Raw genomic sequence first — 23,920 nt, 5'->3', positions numbered from 1 at the left:
TGATTAAACATGAATACCTTGACCTTTCCTAGGTTTAATAGTGATTAAACCTGAATTCCTTGACCTCGAAGCTTAAAATATTAATGGAAGTGTGCCATAATTCCAAATAGATGACAGCATACTTTAAGCCCTTGATTGTATAGAAATGCTGCAGAACAATATTAAACAAGCCTTCATCCAACTTACTGTATTTCATGTTAAGTGATTGATGTATGCCGTTCATGGATAAACCGTTATCTGTGGCGGATCCAGATTCAGAAAAGGGGTGGGGCGATTACTGGCCAATTATAATAACATAATTACGTAACATACTTTTACAATAAACTCGGTGGATTTTTTATCAATGAAAACAGGGAATGTTTATATGTGCTTGTAGTGTACGAGCTGCTCGATTTCATAATTTCAGTTTTTATTTGTTTTTGCATTTAGTTACTATGTAGTGTTTGTTGTTTCTGCATCTACTTTCCTTGACCTTGTCTTCGTCTTTTGACCTTCAAGGTCTGAATATCAGTCCATCCTATCCGTGGTTTCCTGTACCAGATGTATATTTAGTTTCCTGTACATGTATGTTTAGTTTCCTATACCAGTTTCCTGTACCACATGCATGTTTAGTTTCCTGTACCAGTATCCTGTACCACATGCATGTTTAGTTTCCTGTACCACATATATGTTTAGTTCAGTTTCATGTACCACATGTATGTTTAGTTTCCTGTACCAGTATCCTGTACCACAAGCATGTTTAGTGTCCTGTACCACAGGCATGTTCAGTTTCTTGATTATACTCGGTTTTCATTCATTCATTCATTCTTTAATTCCTCAAAATAGAGATGACATGAATTACAATTACATAATTACAAATTAATTAAGACACAAATAGGAAATATTAAATAATAATAATAATGAATTGTATTACTAATTCATATCTGTATACAAGTAAAGTGAGCAAGATATGTTCGTGTACTGGTGACATTACATGCATTAGCTACAAAAATGTATTGCAACAACGTAAGCATCTTAAATATTCGCCTGTTGACTTTACAATATGGATGTAGCAGAGTCGTCTGAATTCATCTATATCGGAATCACAGAGTTCAGTGGAAGTTTTTCTACCGAGGAGAATTCGGACAAGCGATTCATCATCATACTCGCTTAGTTCTACGTGCAGCTCTAGAGGAAAATGTTAATTTACCAACGAACAATACACAATGCATATTTTAATTAATTATTTTCGACTGCTTCTCGCTCTTGTTTTTTTCCTTTTTCCGTGCTACTTTTTGTCCCGCCTTTTATTTCAAAACCCTGAAAATGCCTCCGCCTACAACAACCATTTAATTTTCAAAAGGTAGATTTGCCCTGTCTGCGTTATATTTATGATTTAAAAGGGCGTTTAGCAATTCTAGTATATTCGTTAATGTTTCTCCAATTACTTTCGGGCACTAGTAATCATGAAGAGGCATGTCTACTTTTTTTTTTTTTTTTTTTTTTTTTTTTTTAATATATCCATGTTGTTACTCTATAAATAATGACGTTTTTCTTTTTATTTCAGAGATCGGACTTAAAAAGTTTTCAACGTCGAAACTACGTAAGTAATAATAGTAAAACACGCAAAGTTTATATTTTTGGATTCCCATTACGTTTGGGCACCGTATTAATAATTATTCATTTTTAAAGATATCGCAAAGGACTTATCTTATATATTTGATAAGGTCAGATAAAAATAAAAAAGTTTCTATTACCAAATCCACCCTGTTTTATTCATCTTAAGATAGTGCACCCGTAAGTGTTTTTTGGTCATTTTTGCGATATGCAGTGTTAAAATCAGAACATTTCTTCCATAGACTCAATGTAAAACATAGTAATATAAAAAATCCCTTCCTACCTACCCAATTTTATCAAATACGAATATTTTTAGGTCTGACGTATCTTATAAATTTTGTAAGATATTTGATATGACATACAGTTATATATGTGATTCCGGTATCTGGTCATAGCAGATATCTTAATATGAATACATATAGGATACCATTGAATAATTGAATAAACGTAACGGTACAACACGTCTTTAACTTGGCAAAAATGAATTAACAATAAAATCATAAAATTCTTTACGTGATTAAAGTGTAAAAAAATATAGAAGTTTTATTGTTTCACGTACCTGTTTAATTGCTTTGCAAATATCTGTATATATTTTATGAGACATTTATGGGCATTTAATCAGTCTTCAGAAGAATTGAGAAGAAATTTTAATATCCTGTCCGTGATCTTGCACGATTTTACTGCACTCTCGAATAACCATTCTAGAAAGGAAAAGTTCAATTTACCAACTTACCAAAACTTTAACATTGAGTACATCCGAAACCTTTATTGACGATTGACTGACTAGGAGTCAGAGAAACTTCTACTTATTAGAGTGTGGTGACATGCTTACTTGTTTCTGCGGGCTGTTCGTTCTGTGAGATAGCACAATACAAATCCTTCCCTGCGTGTCGAACTAGTACAAAGCAGTTTCTGTTCAATTAGTTAAAACTTCTTGGTCCTGAAAATACATTAGATATCTGACACAGGAAGTAACCCAAAATCAACCAACCAATCAATCAATCAATCAATCAATCAATCAATCAATCTTAGATCAAACACAAATCTTTCGTTTACACTCAATACACACACAATGCATGTCATGTATTTACTAACCAAATAGTGAGTTCCAACGAAACACAAGTTGAACAGATTTCAACTGTATAACACAATGTCAATGACAGATGTCAATTTCTATTTGTAATTTACCTTTCTCTGCTCCCATAGTAAGTTTTCCAATACTTGTACATTGTTTGCCGATAATACGGAAACTATCAAGACTCTGATCAATAACTGATTGAATGTTTCATTTTGATCTTAAATTACCCATGCAGACATTATATTACATTATTTTCCCATATCTTGTAAATTAAATCTGTTGTTACAATGTATATGTTTTATAACAGAGTGTTCAAGGCTCGCGGCCGCGGTTCTGCAATATTGTCAGAAGTGTCCAACTGCACAACAGAGATGGCCGTGACCTTTCACCTTGTACCGGTGACTCCGGCTTTGATGAGTTTGATTACCTGACCAAAGATGGGAGGCTCATCAACCGCTGGAGGAGAGAAAGTACTACTAGGTATGACTTCCATTATGTTGTTAATGATAAATTACAAATATTTTATTTATCAGCGTACAAAAGGACAAACACATACAGAAATACATAGCATACAGTTTAGTGTAAGTTGGTGTACGAATCAGGAACAATGGGAAAGAGTAATCAAGGGAACCAAGGTTATAGCGGTAATCAAAAGAATGTATTCCAGGGACAAAGACCAGACATGGAAAACAGACATACACAACAAAGAACATAAAGTAACTAAAATCATACATACAAAGTAACAAAAGTAAATGAGCAACTCGGACTCCACCAAAAACTAGGAGCACCGGTAGGGTAAGCGTCATCAGAGATGACGATCATCAGAGACATGCATTTCAAGAACCATCGATCTGACAATATAATTTTATTTAAGGATGATGTGACCATTATTTGCATCACCGGATTTGATCAGAAATATTTCAGTAGAATGTAAGACAAAAATTAGGATTTTGACAGAGTTATCTGCCCTTCAAATGCTTATTTTCAGAGCATTCTAATGACATTTCCTAATGAACTCAGTTTACCAAAATGATATGGAAGATCTTGTCTTTTTTCTTAATTCTGATGATGCAAATAATCAAATTAAACTTTCAAAATTGTGGGTTTTTAATACAATGTTTCACCCACTGCCTGATTCTTACATAGACTGACACTACGGTCTCATCAAAATGTTAGCGTGCTCTCCGAGGTTTTCTGATAATATTTCTTGCATATAAAGTACGTCAACACAACGTATTTTGAAATATAAAGCAGCTTCTATATTCATTCTGAGAGCGTTAAAAATTGTTAGAAGTCAAAATCTATTTTAATTCAATTAATGTAAGTAACTATGCGCACTTATCATATTGTTCAATGCATTTATTTTTATCTTAGTCGGTTTGTCATATTTTTTGACAGCAGAATTTCAGAATATAATTTATAATAAAGACTCGTTGGTAAAGTAGACTCAAATATAAGTTTGCTTACAACGGTAGTTTTGTGAAATAGAAAAAATATGCATGCAAAAATGAAGGTGAAAGATCAGTCATCTGATATATGCTCAGTTTCATTTGATAAATTACATAGTTAAAGAGAAATATTAGATAAAATCAGTGATAGCTTCAATAAAGTATACATTGGTATCAAATTTGATATAAATTAATGAGAAATATAACGTTTGTTCAGTGGGAAAATCGTCAAATTTAGCCAAATGAAACGAATGAAATTAAATATTTAATTTTATTGAGATGTAACGTTTATTTTTTCATGAGTCTTTATGCAAACTACCTCGGGCGTTCATACATGGTTAATATAAGGGTGGTTCCCTTTAGTACGTACGTCAGTTGTTCCGCATTGGAATATACAATATTAGAATATTCAATAAAAACTATGGCACAGTCACCTAGAAGTGGCAAACTCTGTCGATCAGTACATTTTTCAGAAAGGTTGATTTCTAGAATAACATATTTCAGTTATGAGGATGATACAAGTGAAATTCTTGAAAGACCGTAAGTTTGAGACTGTTTCTCCAAACTAACGCCATTTGTACTTCTAACGCTGTTCAAATACCAAATTGCCATTTTACGAATTATAAACAGTGTTTTAATCATAATGTATTTTTCAGATGCTTTCCTAATATTAACATAATGCATTTTAATACGATTTACTCTCACAAACCCATTTCCAATACACAAGTTGACACCATGCTTTTTTATTCACGGCAATTAATTCGAAAATTGTCCATTCCTCCGTGATATGTGAATATTTCATTTCAGTCACTGTATATGTCTTTGCAACCTAAGGATATCTTACCCATGATTGGTCAAACCAATGTAGTTTTCTTAATAGTTTTTCTGCTGTGACGTTTTTCTTCTTTGATAATGGTGACCGACTTGTTCGCCATCGACGTTGTACAATTTTGAGCCAAGAATATTTGAATTCCATTCCTGTTATTGTGATTCCATTCCTGTTATTGTGATAACCTTCGTTGATGTTGCTTTGTAATATAATTGTTCCTGACTGTCAAATGCCAAATTAGACGTTTAAATAACACATCTTTGCATCTTTGTACTGTCCAATGTATTATTTTGTATTTTAATATTTTAAACTTCTCATTTGTGGATAATTAAACGTAATTTATAATCTGCCTTGAATTCCGAGAAACAAATATGTAAACAAAATTGTATTTTTTGTTGTTGTTTCTATTAAATTGGAAGCAATTTTAAAAGTCGTTCTTAAAGTTACTCCAAGAGAGCTTGAAAATCATAAAAAAAATGATTTACTTTGTAAAAATATTACATATAGAAGTGGCAAGCATGCCAGAAAGGCTATTGATATATGGATAAGACTTGGAGAAGACGAGTTTGGAAATCGAGTCAACTTCCGACCGAACTACATGTTTGGTTTATACAGGTGATACCACGTATTGGTGGGGATAAATGTTTATATTGTTGTTGTCGAAAAGCATCAGGGTCAATTGCAAAGCACAACTGTTTTACCAGGTGGCTCACTTTTATTTGTTTACTTCATTGATAAGACTGAGGTGGTCACATCACATCAAATTACATGTTCTTTTTTGTTTTAAAATTGTGGCACCTATTCTACCTTTTACACATTTGGTGTGTTTCTTTGTTTCTTTTTCAGATACAATCATCGTTTTTATATCATATATGTGATTAATAAGTACATGTATTCACTGTTGAATATCACCTTGTCACTGATTGGTAAAAGCTTTACAAAATGAAGTCAAATATAAACTACAATGTATATAAAGTCATCTCTAAACCTATATATTACGCATAATGTGTTCATTCATTTTTGATAAGTAGCCATGTTCCTTACATATTTGATATTGGTAAGATACTATTGCTGCTTGCAATCAAAACAATGTTTAATGAGAAAAGTTATGGAGTTAAACTACATATGTAATACTGACACAGTTTATTATCTTTATAAACCAATATTTCATAACATTATTTTGTGTTAATTAAATATTCAAACAACATTAATTTTTCTACAGTTCCATACCAGAACACCCAGACAATAAACAAGATGACCTATCGTAAGTCCTCACTACGCCTGGTTCCGCCATCCTTCTCTCTATATATTTTCTATTTCTTCACATCCATCTATAACGAACCACCAGTTTTGCCACATTTTTGTCTTTTTTAAGTGTTTCTGCACGATTTTTAAACATGCACTTGAGTTTGGTATCTGTTATTATCACAATGCACTTGAACATAATCCCGATTCAATACTTAGTCAAAATCTATTGTCTTGTTCATGTCATTTGTAATACAATAACAATGTTTACAAACTTAACCTAAGCTATATCAGAGGACAGCAGCACATTTTTGTGCTATAGTTATATTATGCCATCCAGCTCATTTATACGAATAGGGTTAGTAAGTCTAGTCTCGTTTCTCCTGATCGGAAGATGTAGATCATGTCGAAATCCGATGACCGATCTGTATTTTATTGATTACTTCCTGGTTCTCAAAACGCTGCATTGTAATGCAAAATCTTCCATTTCTTGCTTTTCTTTACGGTTTTGTCATGTAAATTAATATACTTGACGTTTGTATCGGCATTTTTACGCAGAAAGTTGTTTTACTTTTAATGCTGGATTCATAACTCTAAAAATGATAGATAGTTTACATTCATTTAAATGGTAGATAAGGACCAATTCTCGGGAAACCAGTCAAGTGACGAGACTTACATACTCTAGTATTCTATTTTGCATGAATATTTTTATTGAATATCATCACAGATACTAATAAAACTCTAAAGGCAATCAATATATCAATTAACTGAGACATAACTAAATTTTGGTAGAACTATCCCAGAGGACAACGAATTCATGTAAGTTAGGCATGCATAGTTTTTATTTACTTCTACAATTCAATATCCGTAATGCATGCATTAAATTCAATGAGTAGCATGATTATATTTGAGAATAATGGAGTAAGTATATTCATCACATTTTGGACCAATTACAAGTTCTTTATTATAGAGCACGTTGATACTCGCCCTAAAAAACAAACGACACGCATGCACTGAATATCTTCGCATACCAGTAAATATATCGTTTTAAAATATTTTCCAAAAGTATTGCATTACATTGTGTGCATGATATACATTAAGTAGCATGATTATATTTGTAATAGGAGTAAGTATATTTATCATGCTCCCAGTTTTTAGGGGAGTCCGAGTTGCACATTTGCTTTTGTTGCTTTGTATGTATGGTTTTAGTTACTTTATGTTCTTTGTTGTGTATATCCGTTTTCCATGTCCTTGGATTATATTCTTTTGATTACCACTATAACCTTGGTTTCCTTGGTTACTCTATGATTACCGCTATAATCTTGGTTCCCTTGGTTACTCTATGATTACCGTTATAGCCTTGGTTCCCTTGGTTACTCTATCACATATTGGACCGATTATATCGTATTAATATTCTAACAGCACGCATTCAATTTATTGTCATTATATACTAGTAATACTGTTTTAAATTATACTGCAGTATCATTGCAACGCACCTTTGATAATGAATAATTATAAAACATGTTTTACACCCAACGCACAATAAAGAGTACAAGTTTAATAAGGGTGATGCTGAACATTTTTATAAGTATATCATGTATTAGAAGTCAAAAGTTGCACACTAGGTATGTCATGAATTGACACAACAGTATGAAAGGCTATTTTTTTTGTTATGTAAGTCCGGGTCGTTTAATATTGGCATAATTTCGATATGCTCTTTCTCACCATAGTTTGTTCATCTTTTAAAAGAGGAGATAAAATGATATATAACGTGTGTGCTGTTTTAAAATGTTTTCTGTTATTCTGTCTAAGTTCTGGTAATGTTAAATAATTAGTATAATGACGGAGGGAGATTATGGGGACATTGTGGGACGTACTAAATAAATTGTAAGTTTGCATGGTATATTAGAAAGGTCGAAAAACATGGGAAGCTGGTATGTTGTAATTCCAACAAGTTATGGGGGATAGAAAAAAATTGGGCTTGTGAGATATGGGGAATCCGGTGATAGAAAATTAAAATATTTGAAATGGCACACTCATAGAAGATTTAAAGGAAATGTGCATGCTGAAATGCTATTACGGTAATTAATAGCAGAAAAAACACAGGATTGTCTTTATATTCTTGAATAAAGCAAAAAATAACGGAATATCATCATGCTACAAACGGTTTATTATTATTTGTAAACTACAACAACTCAATGGATATTTTATGGGACCGTATAGAATAAGACATCATTGAACAATAGGTAGGAAAGCGGATGAATTGTACCTTGTAAGTTTGTCACTTGGCAGTACAAGCCTTGTGTTTGTATGAATGAGATAGTACTCTTACTTTGAAGAGGACGCTTACCCTACCGGTGCACCTGGTGCATGCTCCCAGTTTTTAGCGGAGTCCGAGTTGCTCATTTGCTTTTGTTACCTTGTATGTATGATTGTAGTTACTTTATGTACTTTATGGTGTATTGCTGTTTTCCATGTCTGGTCTTTGTCCCTGGATTACATTTTTTTTAATACCGCTATAACCTTGGTTCCCTTGATTACTCTTTGAATAAAATAAAGAATGATTTTGTTGTAAACATCATATATTGTAATGACTGTAACCAATAGCAGTAATGACTCGCAAACAAGAAATCAAAAAGAGCATTTTTTTCTACATACATTAGGTTAATACTAATATACTTAAATTAAAACGTTTCGAAGAATTAAAAGAATAGTGTTGTCGAGAAATCTATGTGAGTTTTTAAGTCTTTGTGGCATGATACAGGGACTCCGTTTTGTTTATTGAGAATGTTTTATCTCGACGCTTAGTAACTGAAACATGTTTAGGCAATGATGACAGTATCATGGTACAAAGAGACTTCATAAGAATCTAACAGTATTTTGTTTTTGGTAATATTATGATCAATAACCGATAAAGCACGCCAATCAGAGGTTCCATGGTGGTGGGGGCAAAATGTCGCCTGATCAGCAGACCCCGACTACTAGGTCTTGTATTATCAATTTATATCTGATGACAAACGATTAAGGAGAATTATTTGTGAACCGACGTCCCGATATTCTGGACCGCTTCCATTAGATTGATACTATTGATATTAAACTTCAATCAAAGATCTAAGAGTACCGAGATTGTTATGTTTTGTCTGATAAGGTCGCTGTAACGATGTCACGAGCACCTGACAAGAGCGCGTGTCTGCAATTTGAAATATAATATATTTGCTAATTGTGTTGTTTTGTTTTTTTATGAAGCTTGTCCAAACAAAGTCAAGGCTTTCAGAATGAATGCAACAGCTTGACAAATAAAATGTGAAACGTCTTTTTGTTATGTTTCTATTTAGTAAACAAAATCAAATTCCATGCGTAAATTCCTTTACACACAAACTGTAATGGTTAAAATAGATAGAAGTCACAGTTTTAATCTTGACTTGTATATGAACATGCTACTTTCAACACTATATTATACGAAAATGGCAATTACCTTTACACACAGTCGTGTAACGTTTGGAACTATTAGCTCTGTGCTGTTGATGCAATTCATTTATTCAATGTTTTTGATTTTAAAAAATGCACAAAAATGGCATACAAGAGAGGAATCCTATTTGCAAGAACATATTTGTATGTTTTATTCTTATTTGCTTTTTTTTTTATAAAATAATTAAGAAATATTCAAAAGATTTTGTTTTATCTATCATATGGTGAAGCGTTAATAATGTAGACATATATTTTTCAAGAACATGCTATAACATTTTCATAATCTTAATAATAATATATCAATTTCACGCATTCTAGGAAAGGCGCAGGTACTGGTCTTGATGGAAAGCCGGGAACTCCTACCTCCATTAATGAAGATCTGGATCGAATGGACCTCAATAACATGAGTATGTAAAGGAATATCATAAAATTGTGATCGTAATACACACTTTTTTGTCTCTACCACTGCTTTTAAGATCAATTATTTTTACCCTATCAGCCCCTATATATAAGAAACATTTAAGAAGTGGTCTTTGTAAGAATCGTGCACAAATCTGAAAATGTTATGAACCCCAAAAAATTAAGGCTACTTTTTTTTATTTTTGTAATTGTTTTGTGGTTCTGTATTATGAAATGTGTAATTATTCATTCCAACCTGTCTGCTCTTAGAAAATAATTAACATTGAAAATCCAATAGATTCTACTGTATTTGAGTGTCATTTACAGCGTTATTTCCCTTAATTTTCAAATAAACACTGCATTCTATATAATTTTTATCTCCTAAGAACACGGGTTAAATGAAAAACCGCTTGTTAATTTCTGTTTATATGACAATTCAAACAAAATATAAAAAAATAAAAATTGTAGGCTTTGTCACCCATGAATCACATTTTGCATGATTCTTAGCCGGAGTGCTACTTAACTAAATAAATCATATAGAAATAACAGAAGTAACTTGCGGAAGGTTAACATAGTTACAAACAAATCAGCACTATGATAATAATGAGTCAATTCTCTTTATTTGAAATGTGAATCATTCGATCATTTAAAACGATAAGATGGCACCAGTTTGTCCGATACATTTTTTTTCATAGTAAATGAATTAGTTAACGAGCTTGCATTGCCTATTTAGACCATAAATATTGAGTGCAATGTTGTATCACAATTATGGCTTGCATACGATAAGTACTGCATTTTTGTCAAGTAGTCAGAAATGATACCTAATATGTAACTGGTTTGACAACGTCCTTTCAAAATTCATTAAAATAATAGTTTTCGGTTTTCAGTTAAACTTAATTGATGATATTTTTAGGAAATATAGTAGGCAAATAATGAAGAAATATTCCATTGATTATCTGGTAAAAAAAATCGTTTTTGTTTATTTTAATAATTGGAAAAAAAATTTTGGATTTGTTCCCGTCCTTTTAAAGAATGTAACAAAAAGCAGATCTTAACGTACATTTACTAACTCATAGATGTTGTAGTCAAACATGTAATTATTTCAGATAATGATAATGACAATGAAAACGAGGGAATTCAACTGGTTCCACCAGTCGTAATTGTAGAGAGTAAGTCCGGGAAACCAGTGCATCGTCTCTCTATTGATATTAAAATATCCACCGGTATACAAATATTTTATTGCACGCTGATTAACTGCTGCTTTCGTAATGCTAGTCTGAAGTTTTGAAGCATGATCTTAGGTTTTATTTGGGTTCACTTATAGAATCCATAATCCATAATCACAAATTGTTGTGAAAGATCTAGAAATTTGAAAATTATGTCACGATACTGGTCAGTATCAGTATTTTTATTCAATATTCATTTGTTAAACTTCCGTTGTGTTTTTGGACAATGCGATTTAAACATTTTCCTTTGACTGAACGAAATAATATTTTAATGGCCGTTTAACCAAATTTAAAAAATGAAATGCTGGCCTAAAGAGTATATGTCGATATATTACATTTTTTGGCATGAGTGATTTATAAAAATGAGTGATTTCAAAACAGTGCTTAAATTGTTGCTAATATCGATTGCATAGCTTGTTTTGATAAACTGTTTGTGTATTATTTTTGGAACATTCTTGTGTTTTTTTTTTAAAATGGACTAATGGCTTGCTGCATGTAAAACGTCTAATATCATACAAATTTGAGTTCAATGATGTATGCGCAAAAAAAACCCCAAAACTTTCTCTTATATTATCAACTTCATTTTAATATTAAGTGCCAGTTCCTTTTAGAATCAGGTGATAGGTGAAACATGTAATGAAAAACAATGACCATCAGAATCAAGGTAAAAGACAATATTTTCCATATCATGTTGGTGCATTGAGTAATAATTTCATTTGAGTGCACTAAAAATGAACAATTCATGGGCAGATAAGTATCAAAATCCTCATTTTTCTAACATTCTAATGAAAAAAATGTTGAGCAAAGCCAGTAATGTAGAGATTAAAAAATTGTCTTTTCAAATAGAAGAAGAGTCCTTGAGTGATATTATATTGTCAGATCAGTGGGGTTTTTGATGTACATGTTTTTTTCTTTAATTGTTTCCCATTTTGCCGGATTTTTACAAATACTTGATTGATTACAGTCACACTCATCAACATTGCATTTATATCCAGATACGGTTTACAAATATATCAGGCAACAAAAGATAAAAGGTTTGATTTAGATAAACATACTACTGATGTTTTTAAGGCTTAATTCATAGATATGGTAGTTGTAGTTAAAAGGGAGACAATCGCAATTTTTTATTAACTTCCATTTCTTATACAAATGTCCATGATTTAAATCTATTCGGTCTTTTACTTGGTATTATTATCCTATACATGCTTTAAGCTTCATGGGTTTCTTCTTCTACAGCAAGGGTGATTGGTTACCTCTTATTTATATCATGGCTTTGCAGCTTTATTTAGTCTAATATGCTCTTTACTTATATTTATACAAACGTTGGTGATGGTTTGATTATGTTCGCGTTTCAAACCCATTTTAGAAATGATTATAGCATATGTTTTGAACTATACTCGTATATATGTATTAGAAATATACTACTTTTTGTAAAGTAATTCCTTTCTATGGAAAACATTTATTTGTAATTTTATATTCTATAAATCCAGAGTAATAAATATGTTGAAACAAGAACATATCGTACTACTATAAAACATATAAGCAGGAGCTTTAAGTAGCAGTCTTAATAAAAAAACATCAGACCTCAGGTAAAAATCCACCGATTTTACGTCTATTTCAGAAACAGTTCCATACCACATACTGAATAACTAGTCTTTATCTATCATTCGGTAGTTGCGCATTCGAGATAGAAATTACTGTATATAGATTTTGTATGAAATTGACATTTTGCAATAGTCATCTTTCTTGATTTGGTCAGATTTGTCGATTTAAGTGTGAGATGGATGCATGATTTTTGCAAATACAGATCTAAATACCGAAAGGACGATACGTAAAAATATGTCATGTCATTTATCGTAAAAAGCAACGTTTGTTCGGTGGGTTTTTATACACCATGAATCACTTCTACCATAGGTAGTGACTGAATATAGGACTTGTACTTTAATATCGTTAATTGTACATTTTTTTACATTCTTACTTTGACTATGTTTATTACTTTCAGTAAAACCCCATATTCTCTTTTTAAAAACCAAATATATGTCGGATAAATTTTTCTTTTCATCAAAGTACCTTTCTTGTTACGAATAGACTTTCTTTCTTTCTTGTTACGAATATATACCTTCTTTTAATTGATAAATACAATTATAAACTTTTATATTCCTAAATTGGCCTTTTAATTGAGGTAAACGCTCCGATTAACATCAATCATCGTTTGGGTAAAAACTTCAGTTTTTTTTTATTAAAATGCCTTTAATTTATTTTCTTAGTAAATGGATTTCAGTGACCCATTTCCTAATAATTACAATGATTTCTATAAGAAATTTCAGAATCTTGAACGTATTGGTTTTAATTTCCATTATTTTTTCATTTCTGAAGGAATGCTAGATGATGATGATGACATAAAGAAGAAAAACAAAGACGTAAGTATATATAAAAAAACACGTTTGTCTTGTTTTATGACTGTTTGATCTATAAAAAAAAAATTTCCACTTGCATATTAGCGTACAATAATAAGTAACTGTGTGTTCAACAATGTAACTACGAGTTAGCTGTCGCATTGCTAGAACCTTGTACCAGATCAAAGGATTGTTATTTTGGGTATTCTTTTATAATAGTACACTAAATTTTAAAATATGGGGAAGTCAAACTTTGGTGGCACTAGCATTTGCATATTCAATAGTATATTCGACGGTTTTCCATTGTTTGTGAATTTTGTATATCTCCTTTGGAATACATGTATAATTTTGGAAATTCTTTACTTAATCACATTCTAAATTATTAATAACAACATTTTCAGATTTGCATTGCATGAACAAATGTAATTTGTGCATTTGATATGAGCTGTTCTGTTGATTTACAAAAATGAGTTTACCTTTATTTTACCCCACAATTATTAATTCTGGGGTTTGACATACAATTTTCCGTACGTTTACTTCCAGATGTAAGTAAATATTGCAATGGTTTATCATCCAATCATTGATCCGCCTTTCCATTGTCATTCGCCTTGCTATGCATTGATCTAAATGTATCAATACTGAAAACCTAATACTTTATGTCGACCATAGATTTACACATAAAGAATACTCTTTTTTTTTTTTATAGTATTCGCGATAACCTTCTCAATAAATTGCGTTGCATAAGTCTGAAGTATTGTTAAGTGCATTTTATATCGACAGTATGATACAACAGTACGATTGTAATCAATCGAATATAGTAGCAACCTTCTGCACAGTTCTCGTGTTAAATGTATTGTCGAACTGTTTGTAAATCTATAACAAGCTTTAACAACGTAAAATCGTCAAAGTGGACTTCCGTATGATAACACTTCTAGGCAATACTGATGAAATTTTATGTTGTTAGATAGTATCGGCTCATACAATTAATAATTATACAATGATGCAAAGTTAGGAGGTTTATGAGGAAACAATCACCTTATTTTGGTTGAAATTTCAAAGTGTCGTAAAAGAAATTTCGGTCCGAAATGCCATTGAATTACGAAAACAAACAATGTTACGATAAATTATGTTTCACGTGAAAACTGACCGCAAATGCAGAGAGAAGCTCACATTCATATGAGTTTTCATTAAACCACGACCAGTGATGAAGAAAATCTGTTCTTGGACTCAATGAAAGCTATGGGAATTGATTTCATCTTGTCTATTCTAATTCTCCAATATATAGGATATAAGGTCACTACAACATTTCGTAACATATGTATGTCTCTTTGTTGAGTTTATATCCCTGATAATCATTTTTATTGTCGAAGTATTTTGCTGTTCTCTGTGAATTTTATGCAATGTCCAAAAGAAATAAAATGACATATAACGAAATTTAGCCTTGAAACCTTTAGTTTTCCTCAAGTCTTTTATATCAAGCAATCGAATTGGTTGAATTTTAAATTTAAGACACATAATTGAAAATTAAAAAAAAAACTTAATTTGAGAGTTTCTATTAAAGTGGACCTACTACCCATCAGATTTAATTCCTTTGTCCTAGAATGCAAACAAAGCCTGTGATAATTACATTGTATTGATTAAGCACATTATTGATATTGACAGACATAAAAGGGGGTTCTAATTGATCTAACTGAGCTAGGTATGCATCGATGGGAGTTCCATCATCCGCTTTGTGGGCTTTTACCATCAATATTTAAATATCTTGTCTAGGCATCAATAGAAATTTCCATGAAAATAACTAATTTTATTCAAAGTATAAGGATGGAATGATGGGGAATAGACACTAATGGGAACATATATCACATAAAGTGAACAGTAAGTTGATCAGAATGTTGATAAGTTTAGTAATTGTTTTAATTAATTGAATCTGGTTTAACTGCTTTTTTATATTCCTGTCATGTTCAATTATTTAACGAACTAAATTGTAAAATTCGATTTTGCATCTTAGTTACAATACAGATAAAGTCTATATAAATGAAAAGCTGTAGAAGTTTCATCAATATTCTGGTTTGTTTTATAAATAAGGACGATAAAAAAAATCTCATAGTTTTATTTTATCGAATTAAATTATAATAAGAAGTACCCTTTGTATAAAATGTGCGTATTCCTATCATGTTCAATTATTCAGAGTACCACACTGTAAAGTTCGATTTTGCATATTAGTGACGTTATAGAAAGTCTTTAAAAATGAAAAGTGTAGATTTTTTTTTAATATAACAGATTGTTTTACATAAAAGAATGATAGAAATAAATCACATTTTTTTTATTTTACCGAATTCTACTATAGTAAGCTGTACCCTTTGCATATAATATGCGTATAACGCCCCTGATGTTTACTAAAAATATCCACTCCACTGTGGTTTGCGTGTGTAGTAGCACGTTTGTCCAGGTTAATCAACTCATTATCATTAGCTATAAGGGGATTTTTATATATTGCAGGAATTTTTAATAAATGTGTGTATTTTTGTTAGAAAAAAAAAACAACGAAAAGAAAAACAAACAAAAACAAAACAATTATTATCTCATTATCAATGTGTTCTATTACTGTTTAGTATGCTGATTTCTTTCAAATTTTAACCTTGAAGTCAAAGTGAAGTACATCGAAACGACCAATACACAATACTTGGTACCCCAGTTGACCATGTAATGATAATTTAGTTCGAAATCTTGAGCTATGTATTGTATTTTAGTACCAGTCCACGTAAAATTCGACACTGCTAATGGTAAAGTGGTTCATGGTGAAGAGAAACCTACCAAACAAACGATGTTTTTTCAGTCTACATATGCTATACTTTCACATAATAATAATCATTTTTCCATTCAGATCTGCACCTTTTAGAAAATCGTACATTCATCACCCACTGAAAGCAACAAAATGGAACCAAATCGAGAAAGAATACAATTTCACCTATAATATTTATAAATTTTATCTCAAAAGCGCAACACCCAAATGAAAAACTATCACTGGTTGTGTGGTCTGTAAATTATTCTGAATAAGAAATTGAACTGAATTCGGTGGGTTTTCGACATGCACGAATCACCTCTTATCTGATTTTTAAAAAGACCGCTACTTAAGTACATAGTAGACACACATCGTTTAATTTTCAGTTTCTTGATTCTAACAATAACATGTCATACAAACCAAATAAGAACGTCTTTCATTATGTCTAAGACTAATGCAATTTGTATTGCTTACAGAAAAATATATTGACAATTCCAATTGACACGACTGACACATCGGGTGAAAACCAGGACAACCATCTTACATATTCTCCTACACAACCTCCTCCTTCACCGGAACCCGTTGTTTCAAAACAGTCGGAAAAGCCACCATCACCACCTCCACAAAGAAAACGATCATGTATAACCAAGAAAACATTAGAGAAGAAACCTCTTTCTAGAAGGAAGAAACAAGAGATGGAGAAACCCCCCGAAGAAATCCCACCGAGGGAGCCAACACCACCACCCCCTGCTCCTGTTGTTGAGGAAAAGTAAGTAAATTGAGCTTTTACATGTCGACTTTTTGACTCGTGTATATGTTGTTTTATTTCCCGCTTTGTTTTTTATCTTTGATTTTGTAGACTTGCTACTATTCTTAATATTGCGTTGCTGTCGTGCCTGTAATTTTTACAACCCTTTTGAGTAGGAATAGGATACTGTCAAATAAGGTGTTAAAACAGAAATACGTTTTGCCTTTGTCGCAATCATCACTATAAACGTATAATTGCCATCGACTGATCAATGTGAAGTTTACATATTATAGATAAAACAAGACATTTTAATTAGATTTTATGACTTTCCGGATTGACAATCCACCAACCTTGACGCTTACTTGATTCTACTAACTTGCGTTGTTATGGGTGTAGTTGGCGGAGCAGGACATTATGTCATAATGTCTTGCCCGGGTTTTGTTGAGTTTATTTTCAAGTTTTCAAGTGTTTCAGCTTTGTATTTTCTCGTCTTCAGATTTTACATGTCAGTTTATTTTATTCTGTAATCTACATCGCATATATTGATTTTCTCTATTGTCTGTTTTCACGTTTTTTTACCTACCGGTGCACCTGGTCCATGCTCCCAGTTTTAGTGGAGTCCGATTTGCTCATTTGCTTTTGTTACTTTGTATTTTTTACTTTAGTTACTCTATGTTCTTTGTTGTGCATGTCTGTTTTCCATGTCTGGTCTTTGTCCCTGGATTACATTCTTCTGATTACCGTTATAACCTTGGGTCCCTTGATTACTCTTTGAATTTTCCGTTCAAATGCATTGGTATTTATTTTTGTCGATATTTCATATCGATCACTACTTGAAATCTTGTTTTGGTTATTTCCCTTAATCAAACGATTCTAGATGAAATAGAAGCTGATTTTCTCGAAGAAGCAGAATCAGAAATATTCTTGTTGTAATGACTTACTTGAAGCTTGTTCGCAGAAGTATTGAAGATAATTTTACTGTTTCGAGGTGTTATTGCTGTTTTCTGGTTAACATAAATTTAAACTGAAATAGTTACTACAGATAACGCCTTGACTGAAAAAAAAATGTGAAATGACGTCACATCTATGGAACAGGTACGAAATTTGTTCTGGCGCATGAACAATACAATGAACGTTAAAGGAAGCCATCCAATTTCGATAACGAAAGGACGTTATTTTGCTTATAGATACTCGTTAATCCTGACTGCTCGAAATTCGAACTGAAATTTCGAATATATTCTGACAGTTCAAATACGCATAAAATCTTAATTTAAACAACGTCATTTAAAATTTCGGCTTCTTTATATTGTTATGTTGACAGATATGTTAAAACTGACATCAAACACCTTGTATTTAAAGACATTTATAAAGAAAATTGAGTTTTCACAGTGACATGTTAAAGTATGGCAGACAAGTAGGAATACACAGGAGTTCTTATTAGAAAGATATATTTACCGTAACTACATAATCACCTAGTTACCACTTTCTTACTCAATTTAAACCTTCCAATAGTTCTAAATGAATTATTCAAATAAAACTTGCACCTTTAGAAATATTACAATTAACAAATTGAATTTTACATATACGGTTCGGTAGTTCTTCAGGTTAAAAAAAGAATACTATCTTAAAGCGAAAAAGGACATATCTAGTGTCACGAAAAGAATACAACAGCTAAATAAAAGTGAAGGTAAATATATTCGTTTTGGACGAACTCCAATTAAAGAAAGTCATATGTCATTTTAAAGTTGCAATCATATCCTCCTTGGATAGACTTTAAATATTTGTGGATATAGAAACTGAGGCTGGATTATAATCGGTAAACTTGTAAGTTCTTTATTAGCAACTGTATATAATGAGAAACAGTTTTTACACAAAAGCATGACAGTTGTCATTCTATAATTTGAAACCCTTCAAATCTCCGATTGATATTGCTTGCGTTTGTATAACATTTCTGCTTGTTCATGAAGTAGTTTATCAGAATCCAATCTTTCTTTTAACGTAGTATTTAGTCTAATTTTCAATTTTTTCTTAAATTTTGTATTAGGAAAAAAATGAAATCTTTTCATACTGGCTAACAAATTTAGAGCTAGCTTTAGTTGAAATCCTTGTGAGTAATATGAAGCTTTTACTTTAATCTTTTCTTGTTGTTCACTCTTCTTTCTGTGTTTGATTTAATTTGTAGTACTTTTATGTTATTCGTTACTTGTTCGTCATCCCTCCTCCATGGTTTAGTTGTGTTTTATATCAACGAATTCTCTTTTATTTCATTGTTTTCCATATGCATATGCATTTTTTCATTTGTGACAAGATTTCTGATTGGTTGGTTCTCTTTCAGCATACCATGTTATTTTGTATAACTAGGCTTGGTGCTATGATGTCATTGACGTCGATTGATCATAAATCCGCGATTCAAATAATCCTAAACGAAATAACGTTTTGATTACGAATTTTAATTTTTGGCCTGTCAAACATTAGAAGTAAAATTATGAGGAATGTTTCGAATGTTTTAATATGTTATACTCAATAACCTTGTTTTGGCCAGTTTACACTTTTTGATAGACCACTTCAGTGTTTATAAGTGTAAATTGCCGCAAACCAGGTTATTTCGTATAACCATATCAAAAATTAACATTCTTTATTTAGTCGAAAGATGTTAAGATGCAATACTTAGTCCCAAATGCAAGTGGAAATCTTGTCTTTGAAGCTTTGGAGTGATGTTTCTAAATACAAATACTTTGTATAGTGGTACATTATATAAAACATATATGTAGTCATTATTCCAGCAATAACTATGCAATAACAAATATCTATTATGCCTAGAATGACATTCAATATTTTAACTATTAACCATTTAAAGCATAAGAGAAACCACTTATGTATCAGCTAACACTAGTCTTTGTTAATCTATAGCTGAATGAGATACTTCAGTTACAAATTAATTATGTCAATATTGACAAATTAGAAAGTTTACTACTGGCATACAATAGTTACTATATTCATGGGAATCGGCAAATGTTTACAGCCTTAATTTGTTAGAATTTGCATTTGAAAGTTCTTGTGGTGTGTTTAAGACGTGTTGAGTATTTCAAAATCAGGATATAGTTTCAGTTTAATAAGGAACAAGAGTATAAGTGCATACACTAATGGTAAGTAAGGACTCGCTCTTTTTGGAATTTCCGAAAATGGAAATGGTCGCTTAATGACCTACCAATTTATGCACTTTGGCATTCAACAAGTTCGATTGTGAACAATGAAGAATTATAAAGTAAAAATGACGGTAGTTTTAACTACCTCGATAACTCAAATGACATGCAGAAAGTAATGAAAATAATACAAAGGGAATCAAGGGGTCACGTATGATTCATAATGATATTATTAATTCAGGTAAATTCCACACACGGGGAAAATCAGTGGAAGTTTATCCTCTGCATAACGACATTATTTTTGGATAATTGATTAGATAGGTAGGGTATATGATGCGTTTGTGTGTTAACAGCGGCAACAAACACTTATTCCTAAAACCAGTTGTTAACTTCGTGACACGGAGAAACTTTCCATGATTGTCACGGAAAGCTAACCATTTATAAATATTACTTTTATTCGCTATTAAGGACATGGGTTTGATAAAAAAAAACCGTTCTCTGTGTTAGATAAAGTAAGGTAACATTATATCTTTCTAGTTTATTCGCAATATCGGTATCACGTGATTGTAGATGAGTCCTTATGGGTCTGTTTCTATGTTTTTAATTAAACAAGATTAAATTGGTATGATATTAATATTTTAACCATATGTTGCATTGAACATTTAGGTTCTGTATTCCTTAATGACGGCGTTCTCGCAGCGTCAACATCATTACCAAAAAAAAGCTATCAAGAGCAAAAACCTAAATACAATATACTTTCTATGTCAATAATATTAATCGGTTTTATTCCACCAAATATCTACTAAATCTGACTGACTATGGTGGAGACGTTGCAAATTTAACTTCTAAACAATGAGGTGGTTGGTCTGTCTTCTTATAATAATATTGGTGAGAAACAATGTTAACGAATGTATATAATTGTTGTACACCGGCTATAAAATGTACAAATACTTTAAGAATGTATTTTATGCTTTGTCTTTAAACCGTTAAAATACACCCTGAAACAAGGAATTTATATGTTTACATTTAGAGTAGATAACTGAAAAAAATGAACAAATTCGTTGACGAATAGAGACATCATGGGGATAAACTGGGGCTCTTTGTAAAGCTAACTTTAATGTTACAAGATTTTATTTCTTCAAATACCTTTAAAATTTTACAAATCGATATTGATTTATCAGATAACCTTCCTATGGGTCTGTTTGATCCGAAATTCAAATAAACTAAATCTTGTTTATTAGAATTCATAAATGATAAGTATGGGAAGTTTTGACGATTGACACGCTTACTTCAACTAACTTTCTGGTGCTTTACCCTCATTGCGCCTCTCTTATTTGTAAAATTTGATTTCATTTGCTTGAAGTAAAGTTAATTGGAAATTATCCTAATATTTAGGTATGTTATAACTTTTATTATTGTATGAATTAAAGGAATGTGATCATTATTTGTATTTCTTTAGTGAGCTTGTTTAAACAGAAAATATATGAAAGGAAATAGTGTTAATTTGTATTGCTACACAATGCATTTTCCCCTTTGTTTTGTTGTATGATTAGAGAAACAGAGTGAAGTAAACTTTCGACACTGTCCTCGATCTTGCATTTCATAAACTGAGATAGATATTCACCAGAAGGCTAATTCTAATGAAACTGTTCATATACGGAACTGGTGCAGTTTGCTTCATATTAAATATATTAACTACTATTAGTAAGTTCTTTTCAACGTATTTTTTGGCACATATATTTTTGGATTTTTTTTCTCTAGAATTTGTGTTATCCACAGATCCGCGGTCGGTTTAAGGGTTCCAGATCGTTAAAACCATATCTCTTGGCATGTTGTTAGATTCCTTGGATTATGTTTTCTTCAATTTGATAATATAACCCATAAACCTCTGGTAACAAGCGGCAAGGGTTTGTCCTTTAATTTTTCAAATCTGTCGATTTGTTTTATAACGTGATGCTATCATTTTAAAATGATAGAATTATTTAAAATTTTAGTGAACTGAATTTTGAAAGAAACGTTTTCAGATAAGGAAAACCATATTCTTTTTGCCTGATTTACCAAACAATTTTTTAATAAATTAAATGTACATGCAATTCGTCATATTAACGACACGACAATTTCTAAAATTACAATGAGTTTTACCAACGGTTTAAAAGAGCACAAAAAAAATATTCTGCATAGAAGTTAACGATCAAGTACCCCGACTTTAAATGTGTTTTATTCAGAATGGAAGGTAAACCGCATGTCATTCATATTCTTTTGAAACGTACTTAATACTTATAAAGTTGACACCCTAGACGATGGTATAAGTCGTTTTCATATAATTTCAGCATATTATAAAATCAAGGTATATTCTTTACTCAGCTTTTATATACACGCTAACCTTTGCGAAATGGTAAGATAGAATAAATTTTACATTTCACCTGCATTAACTTTTCACTGCCATTATAAAACGTTAAAATCTTTACACAGAAAATTTAAATGCACTTGAAGCGAAATTTAAACGGTTGACGCAGCAGTATTTTATGAGTTATAAATTCGATTGTGACAGATTATTGCAAGTATTGACACATTTAACTGCAATAAATGTATTGACTTGAACACGCTTTACTACTTTGAGAAGGGAACAAGTTTAGAATAAGTAGAAGTATTCTCTAGTCAATTCATTTTAGAAGTGGTGCAAACCTCTTTCTATGTGAGTGTTGCATTGGTACTTCACACATTTCATTAACAGACACATACTTATTGTACTGTTCGTACGAGATCCGACAGGGTAGTCAAGGACGTTTAAAGACCCCTCAGTGAGTCAGTACTTATTGTATCGTAGAGTAAAATGGGGCGTATAGATTTAAAATACTTCAAGACTGTGTGCATCATTGTATAATACAAACCAGCTCCAGTTCAAATATAAATGAAGCGCGCGAATAAAAATCATTATTGCTCGATTTATTGGTACGGAATAGTATAATTATAAAATGGCTTATACATGATTTATTCTTTAATCAATGTGACTGGCTTCATACGGGAATCATATGTATGCTACTAAGCAAACGAACTTATTGATTAGGTGTGATTTTCATGTGTAGTACTTATGGATTCGTACAACCATAATACTACAGTCCAATGAAGAGGTCGGTAAAACACAAAATATGGAGGAGAATCGGTTAATCTCCATTACAGATTTTTGTTATAAAGTACTATAAAAATCCTTGTATTGTAACCTATTCTGATTCAGTTATACTATTAGAAGTCCTATCAATTTACAAAACAGTATATATCACTAGCTAACATCAAATACCTGTTGGACTTTCAAAAATAATTATTAAACTTTTATTTTACAGAAAAGAACCAGAAATCAAAGTAAACTTGCCAGAGCCAGCCTTACCAGAATTTAAAGAATCGACGCCGAAAACCAAGAAAGAGAAAGGGAAACCAGAAAAATTTGCCATAAGTAAACCTGAACGCAATAAAGTTGAAGATGATGTAAGTTTTCAATACTGAATTTATGTAACAGTAAAAATATAATTGTTGACATACATAAAATTTGAGTGTTAGTTTTAAT

At 31.5% G+C, this 23,920-nt stretch overlaps 1 protein-coding gene across 18 annotated transcripts in view; it reads left to right on the top strand.

The window, feature by feature from the left end:
- LOC148607925 (uncharacterized) overlaps window positions 1–23,920 on the top strand; it is a 44,622-nt gene that overhangs the window by 16,955 nt on the left and 3,747 nt on the right. For 2 of the 18 annotated variants that reach the window (XM_088546262.1, XM_088546265.1), the window contains 10 exons: window positions 1,547–1,582; window positions 2,982–3,154; window positions 5,459–5,566; window positions 6,174–6,215; window positions 6,989–7,015; window positions 9,983–10,071; window positions 11,170–11,286; window positions 13,666–13,709; window positions 16,944–17,236; window positions 23,700–23,841. In XM_088546262.1, coding sequence (XP_088402388.1) covers window positions 1,547–1,582; window positions 2,982–3,154; window positions 5,459–5,566; window positions 6,174–6,215; window positions 6,989–7,015; window positions 9,983–10,071; window positions 11,170–11,286; window positions 13,666–13,709; window positions 16,944–17,236; window positions 23,700–23,841 — 1,071 coding nt within the window. Of the gene's footprint in view, window positions 1–1,546; window positions 1,583–2,981; window positions 3,155–4,626; window positions 4,663–5,458; window positions 5,567–6,173; window positions 6,216–6,988; window positions 7,016–9,982; window positions 10,072–11,169; window positions 11,287–12,284; window positions 12,324–13,665; window positions 13,710–16,943; window positions 17,237–23,699; window positions 23,842–23,920 lie in introns of all 18 variants that reach the window. The other 16 variants (XM_088546267.1, XM_088546264.1, XM_088546266.1 and 13 more) reach the window with 16 other exon arrangements.

Source organism: Perna viridis, chromosome 9 (genome assembly GCF_037379345.1).
Source record: "Perna viridis isolate PV_CMFRI_1.1 ecotype Kerala chromosome 9, ASM3737934v1, whole genome shotgun sequence".
Lineage (NCBI taxonomy): Eukaryota > Metazoa > Mollusca > Bivalvia > Mytilida > Mytilidae > Perna > Perna viridis.
The sequence above is the reverse complement of the archived record's forward strand: the minus strand, read 5'-3'. Positions and strand labels throughout refer to the sequence as shown.